The following is a 23,572-nucleotide window of genomic DNA, read 5'->3' as shown; positions in this document are numbered from 1 at the left end:
CTCAATACATTTGATATTTGCCCTCTGCTTGAGGATAGATTCCTCACATTTTAACCACTTAGTGTGTTCCTCTTGAGCTTTCAGCACTTGAGGTCTGAGGTCCTCAACATCATTATCAATGTATTCTATTTAAAGATCTTGCATTTTATGCTCCCATTCTTTGACTTGATCAAAGACATTCCTAATTTGCTCCCTGGACCACTGACTAGGCTTGGTACTAACTTGTTTCAGCTTGAGTTGTAGCCTTCTCATGCAGTATCCCCCAAAGTCTTCATTCCATGTCTCTTGCACAATCGTTTTAAAATTTGGTTGGTCAATCCAGAAGTTCAAGAATTTGAAATATTTGATAACAGGTTGTTCTGAAGTAGAAAACTTCACTAGCATGACCCTGCGCTTGCTAAGTGTTCTATATCAATAAAAGAAAATTTGTCAGTCTAGTGATGATTAATAAACACCCTATCTAGCCTTTTCCAGAGAACTCTTGATGCCTTCCCCTTGCATGACACCAAGTGAACCTCAGTCCTTTGTCACCTGCATCCACCATACCACAATCCTCCATACACAATATAAATTCCCAACTCTTCTCCATTCTGTGAGGATTGCCTCCTTTCTTTTCTTCTAGACTCATAATTGCATTGAAATCCCCACATATGCACCAGGGATCATCAATATTGAACAATACATTTGCATGTGACTTATTTTTGTGGCTGTAACGGCCTTTACTTTCTTCATCTCTTGGTTACAGATATGTTTATATTGCGAGTGACACCTTAAAATAACTTTAGATGTGAAGAAAATTTTGCAAAAAAAAACTGATAGTTTGATCTCTTTACCAAATGCCTAAAATATCCATATTTTATACTATTAGTATAACATTTACCCAAGTATAAGCCTGTACTCTTATTTGCTATAGATATCTTATGTACTGCATTTCATTGATTTTCATTCAGGATTAGTAGTTCAGCAGTTTATGATTTCTCACAGAATAACATTTCTCAGGTTCTAAGGGAGACCGAGAATGTGACAGCAGCGGAAACCATGCACCAAATGGTGGAGTTCAAGAATGTTATATCCTCTATACATCTCGCGGTGTAGTTCTATTCTTCAATCTTTTCTTGAGGTTTAACTCGATCTGCTTTGGCAAAAACCTATATCAGCAGCTGTTGTGAAATATCGCACGTCTACTGTTTCTTGTACATTCATCAAAGGAATTACATGGAAATATCTAGTAGTTTGTGGCGGATAGTCTTGAAATATCATGTTTAAATAGCTACTTATTATTTCCTGTTAAAATTTGTTAGAATGGTCAATGAAAATCTGGCCATTACATATCGTGCAAAGCTAAAGCCAGAAAATCTTACTTCTTCAGTTACAGCAAAGCATGAAACTAGCAAGTTCCAATCTCATATTCTCTTTGTAAAGGCTTATCTCAAACACTAACTACAGTGAGGTGCAAGAAGTGTCGTATTAGCTTTGAGTTAGTCATTTATAGCCTTTGAGTTTTATGGATCACTAGCCTAAGTTGGATAGGTGTGCATATATATGAAAACTTGGGAAATGGTAGAAAGTTGTTGAATATAACTTGCTTAGCAGAATTCAGAAAATAGAGGTTTTTAAAAGTTGTATACTGGGTGAAACCGAGCCCTTCGGACACTTCGGTAATCGATGAAGTAAACGGAGTAGAGATGTGACCGTAAGGAACCGAAATCGAGGTAAGGAGCCCCTCGAATCGAGGTCCGGGGAAAACACCTGCCCTCGGACGGATCGGGACCACGCCCCAAGGTCCGATTCGAGTCCCTAAACTTTGGAGAACGTTATCAGATAATCGAGCACGACTAACAAAGGGCCGTGATATCCGTGCCCAGCTGGATGTATGACTATTATGCTTGCAATTACAATGTACACTGATAGATGCATTGAATTTAAAGATTGCAATACTAAAAATGAAGTATATAATATAAGGAACCACAAGACAAGTTTAGACCAAATAAAAAAAGAAGAATCTCAAGTGGAGTATATAATATTATAGGCCAGAGACTTGTATACAATTTCCAGAATTGATTACAAAGACTAAGATAATAATGAATACTATTTAAAAGACTTCAAAAGTCAATTAATTGTATTTTAATCTTGGAATTATCAATCTGTATATGATTCTTCTTTCTATTGGTGGCCTTTCAAGTTGTCTTTAGCCAATTATTTCAACTTCTCTGCCAGACCTTTCTTTTTGAATCCCGTCTTAATTTCTTTCTTCACCTATTTCTCAAACAAGCAAGATGTTGTAACAGCTTTAATATTCTAATTGGCACTAGGTTTGCTGAACTTTAAAAGGTATGATTTTGTTGAGGTTGTAGAGAGTACACTAATAAATCTATGCTGTGTTGCAGAAGTCATGAATAATAGTTTTTGTTTTCCTGAATATTTAGGTGTTATATTTTCTTCTTTAACTTAAAAGGTCCTTTTTAAAAAATTAACAGTTATTATGTGTGATTAAGATTGACATATCTGGTGTTAGAGACTAATAGCATCCAATTATGATTCATCAAAATAATTTATTGTTACACACAGTAGCTTTAGTACATGAGTTAGAGTTATTTGTGTATTTTCTATTCCTTGACTTCTATGATTACTTGTTGTTGCTTTCATTCCGACTTTCTGATTGCAGTACTTAGTTTTAGTTTAGTTTTTTTTATATTTTTGCTTCTGTTTTCTAATTGATGTGCTTGTTGTTGCACTTCCTTTTATCTTTCCTAACCGAAGGGTCTATCAGAAACAACCTCTCTGCCTTCTTGAAGGTAGGGGTAAGGTCTGCGTAAACACTACCTTTCCAGACCTCACTTGTACGATAACGCTGGGTCTGTTGTTATTTGTATTTTATGCTTCTTCCTTCAGGTTCTTGTGTTCATTTTTCTACTTTAATTTCTCCTGGTAAAGTTTTATGTATTTTGTATACATTAGATCTCGAGACTTTGAAAGGAAGAGTGCAAAGAGCTACTTTGGCTTGACTAGTGAAAACTACATATATGGAAAGAGGAAAAGAAAATGAAAAAGGAGCAAACAACTCATCGGTATGTCCCAACTCATACAATTTTTATACGTATTAAAACTTATATTGGCCTGGATGGTTAAAACATGGCTTAACAAATTCTTTACTAAATCGTTCATCCTTCTTTTGTGCATACCCTATAAAGTAATCTATCATATAGAATAAAAGCTTCTTCAGTGCACAGTGTAATTAACTACTTAACTAGATCAGTAGAAACTTGATCGTATGAAGGTTCAGAAAGATAAATTGGAAATACTTTCCAACTGCTGTGCTTGTTTCACACTTATTTTGAGTAAATAACATCACTCTTTGAGATACTTGCGACATAAGCTATAAACATTAGCATATCAAGTATGCTAGTCATGTTAGTTGCCTGTTCAGCAAAATGAATCATGGTTAAAGCTGTCAAAATGTGCTAACCTCATGGTCCATGGAATTTGATGAGCCAAGACGGGCCGGCCCCACTTTCAAAAGAGCATTAAAATAGCCAGCCCAACCCAGCCTTAAGCGGGCCGCAAGCTAGCTTTTCTTCTTTTCATTTTTTTTTTGTTTTTATAAGAAGTATTTTTCAATATGAATTCGAACCTAAAATTTTGTAAATTTTTTGTTAATATTTCTAATATATGATGATATATAAGTAAAAAGTACAAAAGCATAAACTTTTACAAGATAATAAGTCACTATTACATAAAACTTTATACTAGCATTTAAGAAAGTCGACTTTATTTGCATACATAATGGTTTAGCTATTAATAGAACTTTGAAGCTGTCAACTAATTCCAAAACAACTACCAATCAACGATCGAAATGAAGAAAAAGACACTTCACAAAAATAAATAAATAAATAAACCTTAACCCTAACCTTGGACATATGCCAATCAAATATACGTATCCAATAGTTACATACATAACGAATATGTTTAGCTCGGAAAAAATAAGCTGAAAGTTCCCAATAAAAAAATGAACTGAATTCTTCTGTTTTGTTAGAATAAATTTCGTTGTGTCAACAAAGTGCTGGAGACTTTATAAAACACAATAGCTAATTCATGAGATAAAAAATGTAAAATTCAAGCAGATTTATTTCAAGACTCATTTGGTTAAGTGCTATATGAGAATATGTGGCACTGAAAATTTGATACTACATTTGGTCTTTTGGCAGGTGTCATATGCTGTACTTCGTGAGGACATTGTAAATCTTCTGGATTTCATAGAGAGGTTAAAGAACGAAGAAGATCAAATTGCTCTTGACATGGATCAAATTGAAAAGCTTACATTGGAGCTGACATTTATGTCATCATGTTTACAGCTTTGTTATTTCATTTTGGATGGTTTTGATGCTGAAATGTCTTGCATATCATATGAGGTTCATGATCTGGTTCAGTCACTTTTTCATCAGAGTGGAGATGACTTGCTAGTTAAATTAAAGGATCGTGTCGTTCCTCGGATCCTGGAAATTATCAAAAGTTCTATTAGCTCAGATCATCATTTTGAATCGAGTGTCAGCATGACTGACGATCAGTTGGTTGAACTTTTGGACTCCCTCCTCGTGAATCTCCATTATCTACCCAAGTATCGTGCTACTGAGTTGATTTTCCAATCAATAACTCAATATGAGCTTCTTCAGAATGTATGTGGCAATCTAAGAGATTTTCATCGGCTGAAAGTAAATGGTTGCATTGAGCGTGAGACAATTGAATATGTCTTACCTCAGTTTCAACTTATGGCTGAGAGAGTAGGACACTTTTGTTTTGTCCTTTTGGCTGATCAACTTGATGTCCCCCAAGTCAATTCCATGCTAGCTCATCTACTTGTGAAGATTATTCCTGTTGAATTGGAGGTTATGCATATATGTTCTACAAATTTGAAAGCTTCAAAGTCAGCACAAGTTGGACGCTTCATAAAGCAGCTCTTAGAACCCTCTCCGGACATTCTTAGAGAATATGCGATGCATCTACAAGCGCATCTGATAACTGTGTTATCACTGCAAGCACTTCAGCTCGAAACATTCATGTCATGATAGAGTTCCTATTGATTATTCTTACTGATGTGTCCAAGGACGTTATTCATTATGACAAATTGTTTGTCCTCTTGGCACACGTCGTAGCACTTACTAGGGAGGTAGCCATTCTTGTTTGCAACTTAGAGGAAAACTCAAGGAATGAAGAGAATATGAATGAAACAAGTTGTGCAAGTCTAGACTTGATGGAAAATATTGAACTCCTGAAGGAAGATCTTAGACGTGTTTTCTTGAAAGCCCCTATAGTCTCATCTCAACTATGCTTCCCCATGAGTGATGGACCACTCTTCATGACTCTTCTACTTAGAAACTTAAATGATTTGCTCAATTCAAATGCTTATTCAGTTGCTTTGATAAAAAAAAGAAATTGGGCTGATAAAAGAAAACTTAGAATTCATAAGATCATTCTTCGGAAATGTTGAGCAAGAATTGCATAGAGATCTCTGCCGAACATGCCATTAATTCAATTCTTGTCAGGGATCATGGTCTCTTGAACCTTATCTTCTTACTTCCTGTCACCGTAAAAAAGATCAAGCATTTGAAAGAAGAGGTACCACAAAAGATCTCCAAGAATAGGGGTCTTACTATTGCTAACTCTCCCAACAAGCTAGTTGAAAGCAAGTCATCAGAAAAGCTAACCGGGAAAGTTATTGTAGGTTTTGAGGAGGAGACGATAATTAGGCAGCTCACCAGCGGACCAGCAGAGCTTGATGTCCTTTCAATCATTGGTATGCCGGGAGCAGGTAAAACTACTCTAGCATACAAAGTATACAATGATAAGTCAGTTACTAGTCATTTCGATATTCGTGCGTGGTGCACAATCGACCAAGAGTATGATAGGACAAAAGGTGTTGCATAAAATTTATAATCAAGTCACTGGTTCAGATGCGAAATTTTGTGAAAATTTTGATGTTGATGATGAGCTCCTGAAAAAGCTATATGGTAGGAGGTAACTGATCGTCTTGGATGACTTGTGGGATACTGCAGCATGGGATGAGCTAACGTTTCCTTTTCAGGATCTTCAGAAAAGAAGTAGAATTATTTTAACAAGTCGAAAAAAGGAAGTGGCATTGCACGGAAAACACCACACTGTTCCTCTTAACCTTCGATTACTATGACCAGAAGAAAGTTCGGAGTTATTAGAGAAAAAAGTATTCGGAGAAGAAAGTTGCCCTGATGAACTAAAGTATGTTGGAGAAGAAATAGCCCAAAAGTGTGAAGGGCTTCCTTTGGTACTTGATCCGATCGGTGGAGTCATTGCAACGAAAGAAAAGGAACAAGCTTTGTGGCTTGAAGTTCTACATAATTTGAAATCCTTTAAGAATGAAGATGAAGTGATGAAGGTTATTCAATTAAGTTATGACCATCTATCTAATCACCTCAAGCCGTGCTTGCTTTACTTTGCAAGCTATCCAAAGGACCAAGATATTGAAATCTCTGAATTGAAAGATTTATGGAATGCCGATGGACTCGTGGAAGAGACTGAGATGAAGAGTGCGGAAGAAGTACTGGAGGTTTATGTGGATGAGTTAATATCCAGTAGCTTGGTAATAGTTTCAAATAAGAGAGGTGGCAGGAGCCCGAGTTGCCAAATTCATGTTCTTGTGCATGATTTTTGTTTGATAAAATCTAGAATGGAGAAATTGTTTGACTTCATGAGTTCAAGTGCTCCTCCTCCTCCCCCTCATCCTCCTCCAGATGTGATGCCACGTGGAATGACTATTTATTACGATCAACATCTCCATTCTGATGAAAATTTTGTGTTGTTCTATCCAGAAAAGAAAAATAATCCTTATGTTAAACACCTCGTCTCTTTGAAGGTATACAAGGTTGGTGATGTAGATTACTGTAAGCCCAATCATCTTTCTTATAGCTGTCACCTAAGACACTTGAGGCTTCTTATAAGGTTGGATCTGCACGGAATAAGTTTGACAGATTCTTTGCTGAATGAAATAGGTATGCTTGTTCATTTGAGGTTCTTAAGCATTTGGACGGAGGCAAAAGCTCTCCCTCCATCATTTTCAAACCTCTTGAATCTTGAAACTTTGGTGGTGTATACCGGGGGATCAAACATTGTACTATCACCTAGTATTTGGAGTCTTGCAAAGCTACGACATGTGAGAACGGATAGATGTTCTGTCTTTGATCTGTACATCAATGAATCAACCGTGCTAGAAGAGGACTCGAAGTTAGAGAATTTGAGGATATTATATGAGCTCCAGTTTTCAGATTTTGAAGACAGAGAGGATATTCTCAAAAGGTTTCCCAATCTTCGAAGCCTTGGATTCAAGATATTTGAGGACTCGTGGAATTGTTCAGCAATTGGTTTTCCAAGATTGGATGCCCTTAATGAGCTTGAACAAGTTTCCGCAACTGTTATTTATGTTCCGTTCGAGGAACAAACATATCAGTTTGATTTTCACTTCCCTTCGAGCTTGAACAAATTGGAGTTGAGTGGGTTTGATCTGACATCCGATTCACTGTCAAGAATTGCGAGACTACCCAACCTTCAAAACCTGACTCTAGATGGAGCAAGCATCCAGGGGGGAAAATGGAATTTGGAACAAGTCATCTTCCAGAATCTCAAATTAATCCTTAACATCGCGTTCACTGTCTTTTTCTGAATGGAAGGTTAATGGAGAGAAATCCTTTACCGTGCTCGAGGAATTACGTATACAAAGCTGTCGTCAGCTTATGGAGATTCCGGATAGTTTCGGGGATATTGCTTCTTTAAAGTCTATCTATCTGAGGTACAACCATTGTCAACTTAAAGATTCAGCCGTAAAGATAAAGGAACGTGTAGCAGAAATGACGGGAGAAGACAAGCTTGAAGTGTACTAGTGAGTTCGTACGTGAAATTTTCAAGTGTCACAAGTAAGAATACACAAGTATAAACCTGTACTATTATTTGCTATAAATAAACTGGTGCCAATGTCACATTAAGAATAAACAAGTATAAGCCTGTACACAAGTATATACTGCATTTCATTGATTTTCATTCAGGATTGGTAGTTCAGAGTTTATGATTTCTCACAGATGGGTAATTAGCCAAATTTCTGCTGTTCTTCCTGCCAATAAAATCATAATCTCTTAATCATTAACTATCCATTCTGGACGAAGCTTCTGTCCTTTTTGCCTCGTATTCATAACAATTGATAAGGAATTGAACTTCCTTTTTTTCAATTATTTTTTCTGTTACATTGTGGGATAACGAAACACGAAGGGAGAGAGACATGTTGTTTATGTGATTATCAAGTTATTGAGTCAGCTGATCACTTGTTTAGTGAATGCCCGCGGTTCCAGGAAGTCAAGCAAGGGGTGGAGCAATGTACAGGATCATAACTGCAACTAGGAAATCTGAAGGCAGTTCTGCAGTGCATTAATTAAAAAGAAGAAATGGAAGAAATTCCGAAGAGAACTGGTTGCAGCAACATGGGGAGCAATGGTTTATCACTCTTGGAAGGCGAGGAACGGGAAATGGTTTAAAGCTAAGGTACACATGTACAGGCGGCAGGAATAGTTATACAGATAAAAAGAGAGATTTTAGCTAGAGTAGACACAATTAGTTCATCAAAGGGAGCTTACAGATGTAGGAACTTAATAGAGCAGCTGCAAATGTAATTAGTTTTTCTTTGTTTTGTCTGTTGGAGGCTTGATCTTTGTATGTTTGCGAGATCAGGTGCTCTTTAAGTGTGAGGATTGTTTGTTAATGGTAATGTTTACATGCTTACCAAAAAAAAAGAAGAAACATGAAGGGAGAAAGCAGACAGTGAGAATTACACAGACATCGATTGTGTGGGCGACTCCAACCGGTACCATTAGATTGTAAGCATTCATGGAGGATGGAACATTTTGTTAAGTGAATGTGGAAAACTGCAACCAAAACTAGTGTTTAGAGCATACAGTTGGTTACTCAAATTCAAGAACAGATCAAACTAAGAGCAGCAGATTCGAGAATTGTGAGGATGATGATTATCTTGTAGAAAAATGCACAACATATTCTATCAAAATAATTTTTCAAACTGAGATAGAGAATGCTTGCAGTGGGACCTCAAACGATACTACAAAGACTTTTTGTTACTTGTTTTGGGAAAATTTGCAGTCAAATACCATTGATCTTTATTCATTCTAATTCAATTCTTAGCTATTCAGAATCACAGGCGGAGCCAAAATTTAAAGCTTATGGGTTCGGCATTCTTGCCCTTAATAATTTGTGCATATTAAATGAATTTCTTAAGACAAATACACAATTTGGACCAAAGTTATTGGGTTCAGCCGAATTTGTATCTCCAAGGCTAGCTCCGTCCCTGATTCAGACATCAAAACGTGCAATTTACTGAAGTTGCATCAGCACAAACACATCTAACATTAACATGCTTATACACTTAATTATAATATTTGTTCAAACATCATTAGCGAGATCATCAATGATTTTCTAACAAATATTATAAAACTCAAAACAAGACAAGTGGAGTTTATAATATTATAGGCCAGATCTTAAAACAAAGGACGTGTATATAATTTTCACAGTTGATCACAAAGATTAAGATGATAACGGGTATTAAAAAAACTTCAGAAGTCAGTTAATTGTATTTTAATCTTGGAATTGTTAATCTCATGCCATCTGGAGTATATAATATTATAAGCTAGCTCTCAAAACAAGGGACGTGTACATAATTTTTATAATTGATTAAAAAGACTAAGATGACAATCAGTATCAGAAAAAGAGTTTAATTCAGAAGTCAATGAATTAGTTGTCTACAATTCTCAATCTTTATTTGATTGTTCATTCTATTGGTGACCTTATAATATGTTTTTATTTAATTTAATTACTTCAACATCTCTCACATATGTTTCTGAATCCCAGAGCTTACTTTCTTCAACACTCTTCACCTGTTTCTCAAACTAGAGTTTCTTTCTAACACCTTTAATCTTGGTTTTGTTAGAACTTTAAGAGGTCAACAGGTATACTTATGTTGAATGTCTCTTATTTAATTTCCTTCTTTTGGTGTTCTTTGTGTCTTCTATTGGAAATCTAGGAGGATTTTCATTATGACTCTGTAATATTTAACGAATATAGGAGACTTACAACGTTTCTCCTTGCGGAAGGAGATCGTATGTAGTAACCACGACTCGAATTACTGGTCGTTGAGTATTCTCAAGTATAGGAGACTTACAGGTTTCTTCTTGTGAAAGGAGATGTATGTAGTGACTACTACTCGAATTACTGGTCGTTGGGAATTCTCGAGAATAGGAGACTTACAGGTTTCTCCTTGAGGAAGCAGATTGTCTGTACTAATTAATCATGACTCGAATTACTGGTCATTGGGAATTCTGAGTGTAGGAGACTTACAGGATGTCCTTGCGGAAGCAGATCCTCTGGTCTGTAGTAACCACGACTCGAATTACTGGTCGTTGGGAATTCTCGAGTATAGTAGACTTACAGGTTTCTCCTTGCGGAAGCGGACCGTCTATAGTAGCCACGACTCGAATTACTGGTTGGTCGTTGGGAATCCTCACGTGGTGAAGGATACCCCGGCTTCGACAGCCTAATTATCCCTAAGTTTGGATGCAAAGAACTAACCCTAGCAGTATCTAGTCTAGTGAAAAGCCTTCCTTTTCAACACCCGTAGTGGTGCTTAAATAGGCTAGTACGAGGGTTTTAAGAGGAGGACGTGAAAAGCCTTCCTTTTCAACACCCGTAGTGGTGCTTATATAGGCTAGTACGAGGGTTTCAGGAGGAGGACTAGCTAACATGTTAACGAGTCTTAGCACCCGTTATGAGTGGACCCGGCCCAATAGCAATTTTTGAACAGACAAAAAGATTGGAGTACAGTACTGGTATTTCTATTGTTTTGTAGTCCATCTACTCTGTACATCCCATAGTAAATTGTTTCATGCTATATGCTTTATGCTTCTTAATTCCTTCAAGTTCTTGTGTTCATTTTGCTACTGCTTTCTCTTGATAGAGGTTTATGTGTTTTTTATACATCAGATCTTGAGAAGTTGAAAGGAAGGGAAGGAAAAGCTACTTTGGCTCAACTAGTGAAGACGACATACATGGATAGAGGAAATGAAAATGAAGGAGAGAGAAAGAAAGGGGAAGGAAACAACTTTTCGGTATGTCATACAATATTTATTCGTATCACACTAATATTGACTTTATTAAACTAGTTTTAGCTTACACATTTTGCGCTCGGTGAGTATTAAAATTTTATAAATGTTACTATATAATATATATTTTATGTACAATGGCGAGTGTAATTTCGAAAGTTTTCCTAGAATTTAGTATTTGTATTTGATTTAAAGGGTGCATTTATATTTTTATATGTAAATTCTTTAGATTAAATAGTAGAATTTAAATTGGACTCCACAATTTTTGTCACGACCCCAAATCCACTAAGGATCATGATGGCACCGAACACCGCTGTCAGGCAAGCCAACCAAAATACTTAATTAAATTCTTATGTAAACAATTTCGAAAGCTCCGTTCCTTATTCAATTTTTACTAATGAAAGATACTCAGTTCAATTTAATTATGCTTGTCGAGAAGTCAATACAAAATATCCCATACTACCCAGAACCCGGTGTCACAAGTGCATGAGCAATTTCTAAGAAATAACTTAATACAACAACCGTCCGGAATACAATATTGGACAGAAAATAAATACAGTAATCTGAAAGAGACTTGCTGGCTGCGGATCGTCTCGAGAAGCGCAGCTCACCTAAGCCTCCATATCAACCATGCTGCTACGCCCATTAGGCCACTATAGATGCATGTGCCTGTGCAACAAAAATGCACAGAAGTATAGTATGTGTAACAGCCTAGGCCGCGAGTGATATTGTCCGCTCTGGGCCTGGGCCCTCACGGGTTTAAAACGCGTCACTAGGGTCTAAGGCTTGTTAACTTATATACCCAGCATCCCTCTTGTGTTTTGCCGATGTAGGACTATAGACTCTGTCTATAGTCTAGGGCGTTACATACACCCCCTCTTATGGACTCAGCATCCTCGCTGAGGTTTGCCCCACCGCATGGGATTCACCTAGACTCAGCACTGAACTCTGATCTGACCCACCATCGGCAAGGCTGACACAAGAGTGGCTCTGATACCATCTGTAACAACCCAGGCCGCGAGTGATTGTCCGCTCGCGGCCTGGGCTGTTACAGTATGAGTACGAAAATAACATATACCCAATGAGTATCCCGTCTAATCTCGAAGAAGTAGAGACGAGAGGTCGACTTCGACACTTACTAGTGGTCCAATAGTGTTATATCAATAATATATTAATTAGTGGATTTTTATGAACATGATTGTAATTCAATAAGTTGAAGCAAGTAAACAATTCTTTCTTTTATAGGAAATTTCTAAATTCTTTTTCATCATTTATACATATATTCTTAAGCCGGGAAGAGGCAATAACACAATAAATTCCAAGGCAAGCAATACAAGCATGCGCAAATCATGCCGAGGACGTACGGCCCGATCCAACAATATTTATATTGTACACTGCCAGAGGGTCGAATGGCGCGAACCATAGATGCATCTATTTAATCTACCAAGGCGTTCGACCCGTTCCAGAATTTAAATATACACAGACAGTCAATCAAGAAGTCATCAAGAAACAATTATCCAAAGAAAACCAATTCTCTTTTAACAATTTAGAAAAATGATGTTTAATTCTTTTTAGAAATTCATTTACCAATTCGACAGGATTTAAGCAATTCAACTGTAAATAACATTACAATTATTCCAAGTATAGCATGCTATTGGGTCCTAGACTACCCGAACAATAACATAATAGTAGCTACGCACGGACTCTCGTCATCTCGTGCGTACGTAGCCCCCACAAATAGGAGCACATAACCAATTAACTCACCTATGTGGACAATTCCCTCTTAAAGGTTAGAAAGGAGACTCACCTTGCTCCAAAGATCCATAACCGGAATCCACGCTCTTCCGAAGACCCGAATCAATGCTAAATGCTCCAAAACTAGCCAATAATTATGCAAATCCATTAACAGATGTTCAATTACTCATTACAATCCAATTTATAACAATTCCTAACTCCGATCAAAAAGTTGACAAAATTGCCCTCGGGCCCACGTGCCCGGATTCCTAAATTTTTCGAAGATAATCCTTACCCATAACCTCGTGAACTAAAATATATAATTTACTCTCATTTTCATACCCAAAATCGTGGTCAAATTCAAATAATATCAATTTTCTAGGTTTTCCCTCAAACCCCAACTTTTCTACAATTTTCATGTCCAAATCCGTATATAATCATGTATTTAACTCAAAACTAGCATAAATTACTTACCTCATGCTTGATGGTGAAAATGACACCTAAAAGTTGCTCCAAAATCGGCTCCAATGGAAGAAAATGGGGTTGAAATGAACTCAAGCCCCGATTTAAAAGAACCTCACTGCCTCCGGCATTTCCGCACCTGCGGTCCCTTGACCGCTTCTGCGGTTCCGCAGGTGCGAGCCACTCTACCGCTTCTGCGGTTTCCTCCAGGCTCCCCTTTTCCGCTTCTGCGCCTCATCCACCGCAGGTGCGGTCCCGCTTCTGCGGCTCCATGACCGCATCTGCGGTCTCTTCACTTCTGACCAAAACCGCATCTGCGGCTCTTCTGGCCGCTTCTGTGGCTCCTCACCTGCGGCCCAAATTTCGCAGGTGCGGTTATATCAGTAACCAGCAACTTCAGCCCTTTCAAAAATCCAATTTTCGATCTGTTAACCACCCGGAATCCACCCGAGGCCCCCCGGACCCCAACCAATCATACCAACCAGTTCCAAAACACATTAAGGACTTGCTCTAGGCCTCAAATCATATCAAACAACGCTAAAATCATGAATCGACCTCCAATCCAAGCTTTATGAACATTAGAATTTCCAACTTCTACTTTCGATGTTTAAACCCATCAAATCACGTCCGATTGACTTCAAATTTTGCACACAAGTCACATTTGACATTACGGACCTACTCCAACTTCCGGAATCAAAATCCGACCCTGATATCAAAAAGTCAACTTCCGGTCAAACTTCTCAAAAACCTTCAAATTTCTAACTTTAGCCAAATGACTCCAAAATGACATACGGACCTCCGAATTCACTTCCGATCGCACTCCCAATACCAGAATCACCATACGGAGCTACTCCCAGACTCGGAATCCCAAACGGACATTGATAACACTAAAATGCACTTCAACCCAAACTTATGAAATTTCTTCCAAAATGCTAACTTCCACAATAGGCGCCAAAACGCTCCCGGGTCATCCAAAACCCGATCCGAGCATACGCCCAAGTCTGAAATCATCATACGAACCTGCTGGAACCTTCGAATCCCAATTCCGAGGTTGTTTACTCAAAAACCCGACCTTAGCTAATTCTTTCAACTCAAAGCTTCCGAAATGAGAATTCTCTTTCCAAATCAACTCCGAACTCCCCGAAATTCAATTCCGACCACGCGTACAAGTCATAATACCTGAAGTGAAGCTGCTCATGGCCTCAGACTGCTGAACGACGCGCTAGAGCTCAAAACGACCGATCGGGTCGTTACAATCTTCATCTAAACCAAACTACTAAAAAATCAGGTTTTAGCGACGGACAAATTATGTAGCTAAACAGAAAAATCTGTCTCATTTAGCGACAGATTAGCAATGGATTATCAAGAAATTCTGCTAGCTAAGGACGTTTTAGCGACAGATTAGCGACGACATTCGTAGCTAATTCCATATTAGTTTAGGCTGAAACAAATCAAAAATAACTATAGACGTAAGAAACCTAACCTAAACAAATTAATTATGAAGTAAATAAGGAAAGAATTTATTCAAGTAAAGTCTTACTCGATTTTAAATTTCTAAATATTTGCATATTCTTACATAATTCAAATCAGAAAAAATTTAACAACCAAAATTTTAGTTGATTTCAAAATGATAAATAATTTTATTATAATTTTATCTAATGTAAAATTGATTTTTAAAGGTTAAAAAAAAAGACGAATGATATTTCACTAATTAAGGGGCGTCGTGATTTTAATATAGTATAGATAAATCCTCAAATAATAAAGCTTTTTCAAAATTTTAAGAAATATTGTTGTTCTCAAATAAGGGCTAGATGTTGTAATTAATTTTATGAATAAACAATTACGTATAAAACTAATAATAAGTAGTTGATGTGTTTGATTTTTTTTTTAAAATAACTAAAATACCATTTAAGTCGTTCGCTATAAAATAAGGTGTATACTATTTGTTGCGATATGTGCTAATTGATGAAATTGACGAAATGTTAACCAAAAGCTTGAACTGTGAAGAAGCAGTTTAGATAGTAAGATTTTATGATATTGTAGAAGTAAGAATATTTTTTTTATGCACGGCAAGTTTAGTTAGTATAAGAAGAGTGAAGTTTAGGTGAAATTAGACAGGACTAAGGTGACTAAATGCAAACAATTCAAACATCTAAGCTCGATGTTACAGGGGAATGATATGTGAGACGGATATGTTACAAGAAATAAAACTGGACTGTTCAAATGAAAAAATGCTAGTGTAGTGTTATGTGATAGAAGAAAACCTACACAAGTGAAAGACTAGTCATATAGATCAGCTATAAGACTGACAATTTTTGTTATGACAGTGAATGTTTGGACGGTAAAGTCCAATATATCCATGAGATGAGTGCCCCATGAATGTGGATGCTGAGTTAAATATGTGAATATACAAGATTAAAAATGACCACATTTGACACAAGGGGTAAGTAGCAAGATTAAAAATGACCACATTTGACAGAAGGTGTAAGTAGCATACGTTGAGGATAAAATACGAGACGGTTGCTTCATGGTTTGTTTTGTCCTATATAAATTCCAGATGTACTAGTCATTAGGTGTGAAATCATGGTGAATCAAGATATTAAAAAGGACGAGATAGACTTAATATCACATGAAAGAAAGTTGTCTCGGACTTACAATCTCTTGGAATCTATGCAGACCTAACCAAAAATAGGGTACGGTGAAAAAAAAAGGGTCGTCATAGGCAACGATACCAATTAGCCGGGATTAAGTTTTAATCATGTGAATATGTTTACTTTAGGTCTTATGTTACTTATGAGATTTTTGGTCTTGTGAGAGATTCTTATGCCAATAGAAAATATGAAGAACCTTTTAGTATATTTTTATTTTTATCTTGGGTAATATGGGGCTGAGTAGAGCTTAAATTTAACAACATGGTCAGTGATGATTCATCACTCCGATCCCAACTTCCTTGGGATTGACGCATTATTATTGTTATTGTTGTTATTTTTCATCTTACATTTCTAGTGTCAAAAACCTAGTTGTCTACCCCATATTGGATAAGAATAGTGTTCATCTTAGGCTGAAATATTCCAAACTAGGTACTAATGTTAAACTTCTCAACACAAGACTTAGCTACCATCATTTTGGCTTTCTTAGAACTAAGTGCAAAACCTGGCTTTGAAACAATTTGGTTATGATCAATGCGAAGTCATAATATATAAGCTATTAACGACAACAACAGAAAATATTAGGCTGAATTCCCATCTGATATCTCTTAGGCTAGTGTATTTGCCATCACTTCGTCAAGCTAAATTTCCTATCTAATTGATAGTCTAGTTAACGCATATCATTAGTCACTCAAATTCATAGTTTAGAGTAAAATAAGTCAGATTAATATGCGGCTTTAAATTTTGAGACTATTACATTTCGTCTTTTGGCAGGTCTCATCTTATGTGATTCGCGAGGACATTTTCAATCTTCTGGATTTTATAGAGAGGTTAAAGAACGAAGAAGATCAAATTGATGTTGACATGGATCGTATTGAAAAGCTGAAATTGGAGCTGACATATGTGTCGACATTTCCTCTGCTTTCTTATTCCAAATTGGATAGTTTTAATGCCAAAATGTCTCGGAAAGCAGAACGTGTCTTTTCTCTGGTTCAGTCGGTTTTCTATGAGAGTGGAAAACACATGCTGGTTAAATATGACATGGATCATGTCGTTCATCGCCTCTTGGAAAATATCGATAGGTATATCAGCTCACTTGGTCATCCCGAATCAAGTTCCACCATGATTGAGGAGAAGTTGGTTGAACTTTTGGACTCACTCGTCATAAATCTTCGTGATCTTCCCAATCCTTGCGCTGAGTTGATTTTGCCATTGATGACTCAATACGACGTAGTTCAACATGTATGTGGGAATATAAGAGATTTCCATGGGTTGAAAGTAAATGGTTGCATTGAGCATGAGATAGTTGATTATGTCTTACCTCAGTTTCAACTTATGGCTGAGAGAGTAGGACACTTCTGTTCTGTCCTTTTGGCATATCAACTTGATAAAATAGATGAACTTGATGATAAACTTGAAGTTCCTCAAGTAATTTCCATGCTAGCTCATCTACTTGTGGAGATTATTCCTGTCGAACTGGAGATTATGCACATATGTTCCACAAATTTTGAACGTTCAAAGTCAGCTGAAGTTGGACGCCTGGTTAAGCAGCTTCTAGAAACTTCTCCAAACATTCTTAGAGAATATCTGATTCATCTACAAGCGCACATGGTAACTGTTCTTGGTGCTAGCGCTTCAGCTCGAAACATTCATGTCATGATAGAGTTCTTGTTGATAATTCTCACCGATCTGTCCAAGGATTTTATTCGTCAAGAGAAATTGTTTGTTCTCTTGGCACGTGTTGGAGCTCTTACTAGGGAGGTATCAATTCTTGTTCGCGACTTAGAGGAGAAATCAAGGAGTGAAGAGAATACAGATGAAATAAAATGTGCAACTCTAGACTTGTTGGAAAATATTGAACTTCTGAAGGAAGAGCTCAAACATATTTACTTAAAAGCCCCTGAAGACTCATCTCAACACTGCTTCTCCAAGAGTGATGGACCACTCTTCATGAATCTTCTACTCAGAAACTTAAGTGATTTGTTCGATTCTAATGCTTATTCAGTTGCTTTGATAAAGAAAGAAATTGGGTGTGTGAAAGAAGACCTAGAATTCATAAGATCGTTCTTTGGGAATGTTGAGCAAGACTTGAATAGAGATCTTTGGACTCGCGTTCTAGATGTGGCGTATGAGGCGGAACATGCCATTAACTCAATTCTTGCTAGAGATCATGGTCTCTTGCAGCTTATCTTCTTACTTCCTGATACCGTAGAAAAGATCAAACATATCAAAGAAGAGGTACTAGAGAAGATCCCCAAGAATACGGGCATTGTTGTTGTGAACTCTCCCAAGAAGCCAGTTGAAAGCAAGTCATCAATCGCTAATAAAATAATTGTAGGCTTTGAGGAGGAGAAAGAGTGGATAATTAGGAAGCTCACCAGTGGACCAGCTGACGTAGATGTTATTTCCATAGTTGGCATGCCAGGGCTTGGAAAAACTACTTTGGCTGATAGAGTATATAATGATAAAACTGTAGTTGATCATTTTGATGTTCGTGCTTGGTGCACAATCGACCAAGAACGTAATGAGAAAAAGTTGTTGCAGAAAATTTTCAATCAAGTTATTGGTTTGAAAGACACATTCAGTGAGGATCACATAGATGATGACGTCGCTGATAAGCTACGGAAACTACTGTTTGGAATGAGGTACCTTATTGTCTTGGATGACTTGTGGGATACTGCAACATGGGATGAGCTAACAAGACCTTTTCCTGAATTTCAAAAAAGAAGTAGAATTATCTTAACAAGTCGGAAAAAGGAAGTGGCTTTGCAAGGAAAACACCACCGTGATCCTCTTTATCTTCGGTTACTCACACTAGGGGAAAGTTGGGAGTTATTAGAGAAAAGGGTATTCGGAGAAGAACGTTGTCCTGATGAACTATTGGATGTTGGAGAAGAAATAGCCCGAAAATGTGATGGGCTTCCTTTGGTACTTGATCTGATCGGTGGAGTCATTGCAAGGAAGGAAAAGACTAAGACTTTTTGGCTTGAAGTTCTAAAGAATTTGAATTCCTTTATTTTTAAGGATGAAGAGGAAGTGATGAAGGTTATACAATTAAGTTACGACCATTTATCTGATCACTTAAAACCATGTTTGATTTACCTAGCAAGCTATCCAAAGGACGAACGTATTCTAATCTCTGATTTGACAGATTTATGGAGTGCTGAAGGGCTTGTGGAACAGACTGGGATGGAGGTTTATGTGGAAGAGTTAATTTCCAGTAGCTTGGTCATAGTTCCCAATGAGAGAGGTGCATACCTGAGTTGTCAAATTCACGATCTTGTTCATGATTTTTGTTTGAAAAAAGCTAGAAAGGAAAAGTTGTTTGACTTCATAAGTTCAAGCGCTACGTCTTCTTCTTCTTCTTTTTCTTCTTCTTCTTCTTCTTCGGATCTGATGCCACGTGCAATGACTATTCATTATGATCAACATTTCCTTCATGCGGATGAAAACTTTGTCCTGTTCAATGCAGAAAAGGAAAATCCTTATGTTAAACACCTCCTCTCTTTGAAGGTATACATCAATGATAATGGCGAGTATGGGAAGCGCTATTATCTTTCCTCCAACTGTCACCTAAGACACTTGAGGCTTCTTAAAAGGTTGGAATTGCTCCAAATAATTTTGACGGATTCTTTGCTGAATGATATATGCATGCTTGTTCATTTGAGGTGGTTAAACATTCGGATGGATGCACGAGCTCTCCCTCCGCCATTTTCAAACCTTTTGAATCTAGAAACTCTGTTGGTGGATAACCGGGGATCAAACATGGTACTATCACCTAGCATTTGGAGTCTTGCAAAGCTACGACATGTGGACGTCTATACTTGTTCTTTCTTTGATTTGTTCACTGATGAACCAACAGTGTTAGAAGAGGACTCAAAGTTAGAGAATTTGAGAATATTACATTCGCTCAACCTTCCCTATTCGAATGAGGATACTTTCAAAAGGTTTCCTAATCTTCGAAGCCTTAAATTTAGCATCAGAGAACCATGGGATTGTTCATCAGAGCGGATCTCTTTTCCAAGATTGGATCTCCTTAATGAACTTGAAGAAGTTTATGCACAGTTTCATCGCTTTCCGTTCAGTAAACATGAACCTGAAGATCAGTACTGTGATTTTCACTTCCCTTTGAGCTTGAAAGAATTGGAGTTGACAAACTTTAATCTGACATCTGATTCACTGTCAAAAATCGCGAGACTACCCAACCTTCAAGATTTGTGTCTACGAATCGCAATCATCCAGGGGAAAGAATGGAACATGGAAGAATGGAACACGGAAGATGTCACATTCGAGAATCTCAAAGTGCTAACATTGTATAAGGTGTCTTTTTCTGAATGGCAGGTTGGCGAGGAATCATATCCTGTGCTCGAGAAATTGTATATACTAAACTGCCATGATCTTATGGAGATCCCGGAATGTTTTGGGGATATTGCTTCATTAAAGTCTATCACAGTGTTGGGCAACCCTCAACTAAAAGAATCAGCCCTAAAGGTTAAGGAATATGTTGCAGATATGACAGGAGAAGACAAGCTTGCAGTAATGTAGTAGTGAGTTCTTGCGCGAAATCTGGATCATCTCTGTGAGTATATAACTTGTTTATTAACTTCTTTTTGTAGATTAAGTTCCTTTTCAGTATATTTCTTTCCAATCACTTTAACCTGTATAATCTTGTTTGCAGAGTGCATATAAAGTTTGGCATTAATTTACTTTGGCCAGCACATCAACCTGTAGAGGCTTCAAATGATAGACATTTATGCCTTCTTCCAGTTGTTTCAATCCATTTCTTTTATTCCATTGTGGTTAAAAACTGATTATCAAGTGTCATTCGGACTTCTGGTAAAGTTGCTGCCATGTAACTAGGAGGTCACGGGTTCGACCCGTGGAACCAGCCTCTTGCAGAAATGCAGGGTAAGGCTGCGTCAAATAGACCCTAATGGTCGGGCCCTTCCTTGGACCCCGCGCATAGCATGAGCTTAGTGCATTGGGGCTCGGACTTCTGTTATTTCCTTTTGTTCTTTTTTGGTGAGTAAAGGTGCTAATAGACACCAAAAATATCCTGTTTGTGTTCCAAATTTGTTCTATTTCCCTTCTTAAAAGTAAGATAGCTCTGCATATGATTCTTCTATTAACGACTCTTTTTGTCATTTAAACATGTAGAAAATCTCAGATTGTAGCTTTTCCCCAGGTAGTTCTGAAACATTGCTTTGATCATTCAGAAAAACATCGGTCTTTTGGAGGTTCTAAAGTAAAAACAATCAGATGAAAGAAAGGTAATGACACTCAGTGGCAGAGCCACCTTATCCAAAGGGGTCTCAATTCATATGGAAACTTACACTGTATAGTTCGATAATTTTTATTTTATATGTATATATTACTATAAGTTGACTCCCCTTGACTTGTTCGTGTGTTTACTTATTTATATTTTGACACCCCTTAGTGAAAATTCAGGCTCCGCCACTGATGACACTTAAACTAATTCACCAAATAGCTCGCTTATCAACAGGAAAGCCACATCTGTGGTTTTGAAACTGAACACATCAAAAAGTTTCTTTGATAAATCAAAATAAGTGCAAGGATTTGCTGTAACAACAAAATGGACAACTTTTCCTTGTAATTGCTGTGCATATTCTGTTAAGTGAATGCGGAAAACTACAATTACTAGTGCTTAGAGAAGACATTTGGCTACTGGAATTCAAGTACAACGCATATAAAGAGCAGCAGGTTCAAGAAGTGCGAAGACGATAATTATCTTGTACAGAAAATTGCAGAAGAAGTTCTGTCAAAAGAATCATTGAAAATGAGAAAGAGAGTGCCTGCACTAGGACCATTCTGGGCAACACTGTAATCAAACAGTTTGAAGTGCCAGTTTTTTACTCATTTCTAACTCAATTCTTACTTATTCAGGCACTAAAACTGCAACTTACATAAATTGCATCAGCAAAACGATGCGTTTTTTCCTCTATTATTAGGATTATTAATTTTTTCACCAAATGGAAAACCTCACAGTGAGGCTCACATGAAGGAATTTGTTGACTATCTAAGATCAGTCAGAGTCATTTATACAACCATGAATTCCCAATAATAACATGAGCATGCATTGAAAACTATTGTTTCTTCTCATCTTTCTTGAGCCGAGGGTCTATCAGAAACAGCCTCTCTACCTCCCAGGGTACGGATACGGTCTGCGGACACACTACCCTCCCCAGAACCCACGTGTGGGAACCCACTGGTTTTTTTTTTTGTTGTTGTTTTTACTGACACGAGCATGCATTGAAGCAGTATCTTTTCTTTTCTTTTCCCCAAAATCAAAAGTCATATTAACAAAAACACTATGATACATCATTTTGGACCTAATTCTTGATTCATTTACATTGAATCATTGCTTTGATCATTCAGATTAACAACCCGAATTCGTGATAGATTACACAAACCAAATTGAGAATAGCAATTCAAGAATCATCATACTCCAGATATTTTTATAAGCCAATGGTCACTGCCCCTAAAATACAGAATTGAATCATTATCTCTGAACCTTGAATTATAGTTCCTATATGAAAAGTAATACTAACAAAAAGACTAAACTATCATTTTCGCGTCCTAATTAAGTCTTGAATAATTTACAGTATTTCACTAATTACCACGAACCTGAGAAAGTAATTTGAACATAAAACTTGAAGACCTAGGATCCCAATATATCCCAATTTCATCATCAACACGCAATCCACGATCATTGAACAATGGCATGCACAGTAGAGAATAATCATCATTATACATCATCTCAAAGCGAATACTTCCACTTTCATACTTCTTAGGGTCATTCTCCTCAGTTACATCCCACAAGATAACGGAAATACGGACTCCATTGACTAAACTTTTGGCCTTGCTCAAATTCCAGTAACGAAGAATGTACTCAAACGTCTCAAAAAATGGAATCTCTATCTTTCCAAAAACAACTTCGGCGCGGTTAATCCTTTTCTTGATTTGCCATGGGTTTTTCAGATCAATTTTTGGGGCAGGGTATATGTCTCTTATCTCTATTAGTTTACGAGTCGGTATCCATTGTGTATTGTTAGCTTTGCATGCTTCTTCTTCAGCTTTTGATGGTATGAATTTGTAAAAGAATGTCTTTTTCATTGTAATCTGATAAGGATTTTCTTCAGCCATTGATGGAACTGTCAATGGCTGAAGAATTGGAAGGGAGATTAAATTTGGAAATTTGGGAGAGAATTTGAGCGGGAAAAGAGAGAAAAATTATCTTTTCTTGTTAAAACTGAATTCTTGAATATACACACTTGGTGTCTATTTATAGACCGTTGCGTCGGATACTATGGTCGCCGACCTCAACTGCAAATAAGAATCAATTAAAAAAGAAAAAACAGAAAATATTTGGTTCGACTTGGTGTTAAGTGTTAACCGACAAAAAAAGGGAAAATGACAATATATAATCGATATATATATATATATATATGATATATATATATATATATATATATATATATATATATATATATATATATATATATATATATATATATACAAAAATTATATAAA

At 37.0% G+C, this 23,572-nt stretch overlaps 1 protein-coding gene and 1 pseudogene across 1 annotated transcript; both read left to right on the top strand.

The window, feature by feature from the left end:
- On the top strand, window positions 2,182-8,084 carry LOC109232055 (annotated as a pseudogene).
- On the top strand, window positions 9,777-21,380 carry LOC109232054 (putative late blight resistance protein homolog R1A-3). The gene is made up of 4 exons (XM_019397705.1): window positions 9,777-10,028; window positions 11,059-11,183; window positions 16,796-20,600; window positions 20,700-21,380. The coding sequence occupies exons 2-3, from the start codon at window positions 11,124-11,126 to the stop codon at window positions 20,564-20,566; spliced, it is 3,831 nt and encodes a 1,276-aa protein (XP_019253250.1). The 5' UTR covers window positions 9,777-10,028; window positions 11,059-11,123; the 3' UTR covers window positions 20,567-20,600; window positions 20,700-21,380.

The sequence above is a fragment of the Nicotiana attenuata genome, chromosome 9 (genome assembly GCF_001879085.1).
Source record: "Nicotiana attenuata strain UT chromosome 9, NIATTr2, whole genome shotgun sequence".
Classification (NCBI taxonomy): Eukaryota; Viridiplantae; Streptophyta; class Magnoliopsida; order Solanales; family Solanaceae; genus Nicotiana; species Nicotiana attenuata.
Note: the sequence above shows the minus strand (reverse complement) of the source record. Positions and strands in the feature narration are given on the sequence as shown.